This window comes from Chrysochloris asiatica, unplaced genomic scaffold, assembly GCF_000296735.1.
Source record: "Chrysochloris asiatica unplaced genomic scaffold, ChrAsi1.0 scaffold00319, whole genome shotgun sequence".
In the NCBI taxonomy this organism is placed as follows: domain Eukaryota; kingdom Metazoa; phylum Chordata; class Mammalia; order Afrosoricida; family Chrysochloridae; genus Chrysochloris; species Chrysochloris asiatica.
In genome coordinates this window covers 1,353,752-1,358,320 of record NW_006408837.1, presented here as the reverse complement: position 1 = coordinate 1,358,320, position 4,569 = coordinate 1,353,752, and the positions used below count along the sequence as shown (strand labels likewise).

Sequence of the window (4,569 nt, the reverse complement as noted above, 5' to 3'; positions counted from 1 at the left end):
TGCCATGGACTGCCAAAAGAACCAACAGATCTGTGTTGGAAGAAGTACAGCCAGAGCGCTCCTTGGAGGCCAGGATGATCAAACTTAGTCTCTCACACTTCGGACATATTGTCAGGAGAGACCAGTTGCTGGAGAAGGGATATCATGTTTGGTAACGTAGAGCATAGGAGAAGAGGAAGACCCCCGATGAGAGAGAGTGGCAGCATCGATTGTGAGGTTTTGTTCTGTTGTACATAGGGTTGCTGTGAGTCAGTACTGACTCGACGGCACCAAACAACAATGACAACAACATCCCAATCCTGGCTTTGCTGAGCGATTCCTGTGATGTTCAAAGTGACCATTTAAATCAGATGAGTTCATACAAGAACTCTGGATGTTTCTGCCATGCCTGGGACCTCTGCGGCCGTGCGTAGCCTTGTTCTCGACGTCTAGGAATTTCACGAGCTGCAAAGACAGCGCTGATCAGTGTCACAGAATATCTCCTCAGAGTTTTCCTGGCCATAGAAACTGATCTTCCTTTTTTGATTTTCGCTCCAAATGCATTATTATGGTTTAAGCAAAAGTTTGCAGAGCAAATTCGTTTCCCATTTAGCACTTTGTGGCCAGATTGTCTCCAACACTGATTGCAATCCCCACGGCGTGTCAGCATGCTCCCCATTTCTGCCCCGAGTCCTCCGAGTTTCTGCTCACCCAGGTTTCCTGACTGCTGAGCCTAGCTCCCGGGCAGAAGTTGCCCTTCTGTCTCATGTAGTTGATTATTCTGAGAAGCAGGCCTTACCCAGGGTGAGTCTGTGTGTGTTTGAACCACCAGCTTTTTGACTAGTGGCCTTAGGATCAACCACTGTCGCTGCCTGGGGCCCCTGTCTGTTGGTCTGTTAGGACAGCTGCAGGTCTGCCCTCCTCTGCTGACCCTACAGGACCAATGTGCTTGTCGGAGCGCTGATCCAGCAAGCCAAGTTCTGGGGTTCACATGAGGGTTCCTAAACTCCAGCATGCCGATTTGATCATGGAATTGTGGTTCTGGTAGGAGGCGTATTCCCAGGTCTCCCTGGTGGGTCACTCCTCCCAGTTGTGTGACGCTGTGCTTCTCCCTGAGCAGGCTCAGTGCTCCTGAGACTTTATCCCGACAGAATAGGGGATGTGCCTTCAGTAATTACAGATGCAGCTAGAGCCCCGCCATGCACATCACCACGGGGTACTTGTTTGTTTTCCCGACTTTTCTAGATGGAAACATTTGTTGGAATTGCCTATCCCCAGCATCCTCCGTCTTTGGGCTCATGTCACCTTTTAGCAACCCTCTGCTCTCACTTCTTGGGTTCTGGGGATGGGGGATGGGACAGGGCAGGGTCTCTGGCCAGACCCCATACTAACCAGTGTCCTCCCTTGTCTCCAAACAGCTTCGCCATGTTCCACCATGTGCGGGTCCCTCGACAGGCCCTCCTGAACCGCACCGGAGATGTCACCCCCGACGGCTCCTACGTCACGCCATTTAAGGTACTGACAGGGCCTTGGTGTCAGGGAAGCTCACGGGCGTTTCTCATGTCTGACCATGGAGGACCTCCCCCTGGTTCATTGCAGGTGGGGCAGTGGTCCTCCCTTGGTTCTGGTTCTGGTTCCAGGACACAAAGTGCTGGGCTGGACATGCCGCCCATGCTGGGGTCAGGGGCTATGGGGTGATTCAGGACACTGCAGACCCGATGACCACAGAGGCTGACTGACCTGTGGATGCTCCTTCCCTCACCCTCCCTCGTGCTGACTGCCAGGGGACCTTTCTTTCCTCACACTGTGTCCCCCAGGGCCTGCCCAGGACTGGGGTGACCCCTTCATGGTCACTGAGCTGGCGGAGGGACTGTGGGGGCCAGGACCCTCCCAGAAATGGCCTGACGTAGAGTAGCCACATTAGGCTACTGACCACGTGCCTGGGATTCCCATCAAAGCCACCACATGCCTGGATGGCCCCTTCAAGGTGACCTCATGCTAGGCGTCCCCTTCAAAGTGACAATATGTCCAGAGTTCCTTCAAAGTTGACAACACACCCAGGAGTCATCTTCAAAGTGACCATTCACCAGGGATTTCTCTTCAAAGTGACCACACACCCAGGAGTCCCCTTCAAAATGACCACTCACATGGGAGTCCCCTTCAAAGTGACCACACACCCAGGAGTCCCCTTCAAAGTGACCACACACCTGGGGGACTGCTTTCAAGAAAGGCCTCTTGGAACATCTGCCGCGGGCAGGACCCGTGTGGTTACGAGGCTCCGTTAGCGGTAGCTTACCTAAAGGAGGAAGCTAGCCATATCAAACAAGGAGTCTTTGACAAATGCATTGTCAGTGAGCTTGTTGCTGCGGACCCTGTGGGTGGAGTAGGACAGCTTCATAGGGTTACCGAAGCTTCAATCTATAGGCAAACAAACCACCTCATCGTTCTCCTGCGGAGCGGCTGGTGGATTCGAACCACAGACCTTTCAGCTAGCAGCTGAACATTTAACCACCGTGCCACCAGGGCCCCTTAGTAATGTAACAAGCAAACTAATTGAAAAAAAGAACTCAGTAGGTGAGGCCTGAGAGGCCGAAGCAGGACCCGTGTGTTGTCGAGTTGGTTCCGACTCATAGTGACTAGCGTGGGGTTTCAGGGAGCGGCTAGTGAGTCACAATTCAATGCAGGAATCAGTGGTAAAACCACATCTGTGGCACCAGCCAGAGGCTGCAGGGATGTTTGGAGAGATGGTGGCGACGCATTTCTTGAAACTGAGCCAGGACCAGACTTCTGGGCACCAAAGACCAGAAATCAGGAAAAGCCCGAACTGGAGCATCTCAGCCTCTGGAGAAAGAGGCCGACATTCCAGCTTGACTGGGACAAAACTCCGTTTCACTGCGGATTTCTCAAGCCCAGCGCTAGATGTAAGAAGACAATGAGGTCATGCTTGAAACTGTTGAAGGAAAATGGCTTTCAATGCACATTTTTAAGCCGTGTTTAAACTCCACTCACGCTCTCACACTGGGGAGAGAGCTGAATAGAATATCCTCAGGCAGGCGGAGGTCTGGAAGGCTGCCACGTGGATCCTGCTGTGGGAAGTCCTAAAGAAGAGAGGCTCGAATAATAAAACAAACCCGAGAGAAACAGCCAGAGGTGTGGGGTGCCGGCAACTTGTCCCTGACCCGCAGTGACCCCACACGTGTCCGAGAAGAGCTGTGCTCCATTGGAGTTTCAGTGGCTGACTTTTCACAAGGAGGTTGCCAGGCCTTTCTTCCAAAGCACCTCTGTGTGGACTTGAACCTTCAACCTTTCGGTGAGCTGTTAAGTGCTCTGGGACACTATGGGAGGTGTGGTGCTGCATGATAAGCACTGGATCACAAGGTCAGCAGTTCAAACCCACCACCTAGTCCTCAGAAACCCTATCCAGGGTTGCTGAGTCGGAACCGACTTGACGGCACTGAACAACAGCATGGGAGGTACCCACTAAGCCCATGGCTGTGGACTCGATCCCAGAGGGCAGAGTACAGCTGCCCCACAGGGTCTCCAAGGCTGCCATCTTTACGGAAACACTGCCACATCGTTCACCCACGGAGCAGCTGCAGGCTTCGAACTGCTTAACCACTGTGCTACCAAGGCTCCCCCCATCCGAGATAAGATGAGAAGTGATTAGGGAAGGTTTATTGTTGTCTTGGAGTCGGTGTGTGGCACTTGCTGTGAGTTAATGCACTGAACTGCAAGGTCGATTTGAACTGCAAAGTCGGCAGTTCAAGGTTACCAGCTGCTCTTCAGAAACCCTGTATAGGGTCGCTGTGAGTCAGAACTAACTCTACGCCACTTAACAAGAAAAACAACAATGTTGTCTTAACTGGAAAACTAAACACAAGGTCACTTCACAGTGAGTGCGTCCTCAAAACGCACCAAGCAGCAGGACAATAAAGAACCATCCAGGTGTCCTGGGGGCCGGATACCACATCATGTCATTGAGGACCTTCCTGTGTTTTGTTTTGTTTTCAAGTTTTTATTGTGAATTATGTGATAGTTTACATGGGAGAACATCAGCTTTACATTCATCCTATTGTATATCGTTTCATTGCCATGGTTACAGTCCCCTCCATGCATCATCAACCAACCAAAGGGTATACCCTGCAACCCTACCCCTCTGGTCGTCAGCACACAGTTGCTCTCCCTCTCTGGGTCTAAAGTCTCTAGCTGCTCCATCACTCCACATCATCATCTCCGCTTCCATCTCTGGCATCATTACGTCTCTGAGTAGGGTCCCGCTCTCCACTTTTCTCCCTTGATGGTCCCAGGGACCTCCGCTCCTAGACTGCAAAGTCACTCTCTCCCCCTCCTTTTGCAACAAAACATCTACCTTTGCATTTCCAACCCTCACAGTCAGTCCTGATAGTGATTATTCACTATTGTACCATAAGAGACCTATCCCCATCTCCTTTCATCAGTCCTGCCCAGACAGATTGGATACTACTCAGTGGAGATTCTACCTTCCTCCATGCCCTCTGGATCTAGGTTCCCTCTCGAAAGCTTGTAAGCCAGGCACATCTTTCTTTTGTAGCCCCCCGCCCCCCATTTTGG

General features: G+C 51.8%; 1 protein-coding gene across 1 annotated transcript in view; it reads left to right on the top strand.

Annotated features, from left to right (window-relative positions):
• ACOX3 (acyl-CoA oxidase 3, pristanoyl) overlaps nucleotides 1–4,569 on the top strand; it is a 70,854-nt gene that overhangs the window by 32,712 nt on the left and 33,573 nt on the right. The window contains exon 7 of the mRNA XM_006875322.1: nucleotides 1,398–1,494. Within this exon, the coding sequence (XP_006875384.1) occupies nucleotides 1,398–1,494 (97 nt within the window). The remainder of the gene's footprint in view (nucleotides 1–1,397; nucleotides 1,495–4,569) is intronic.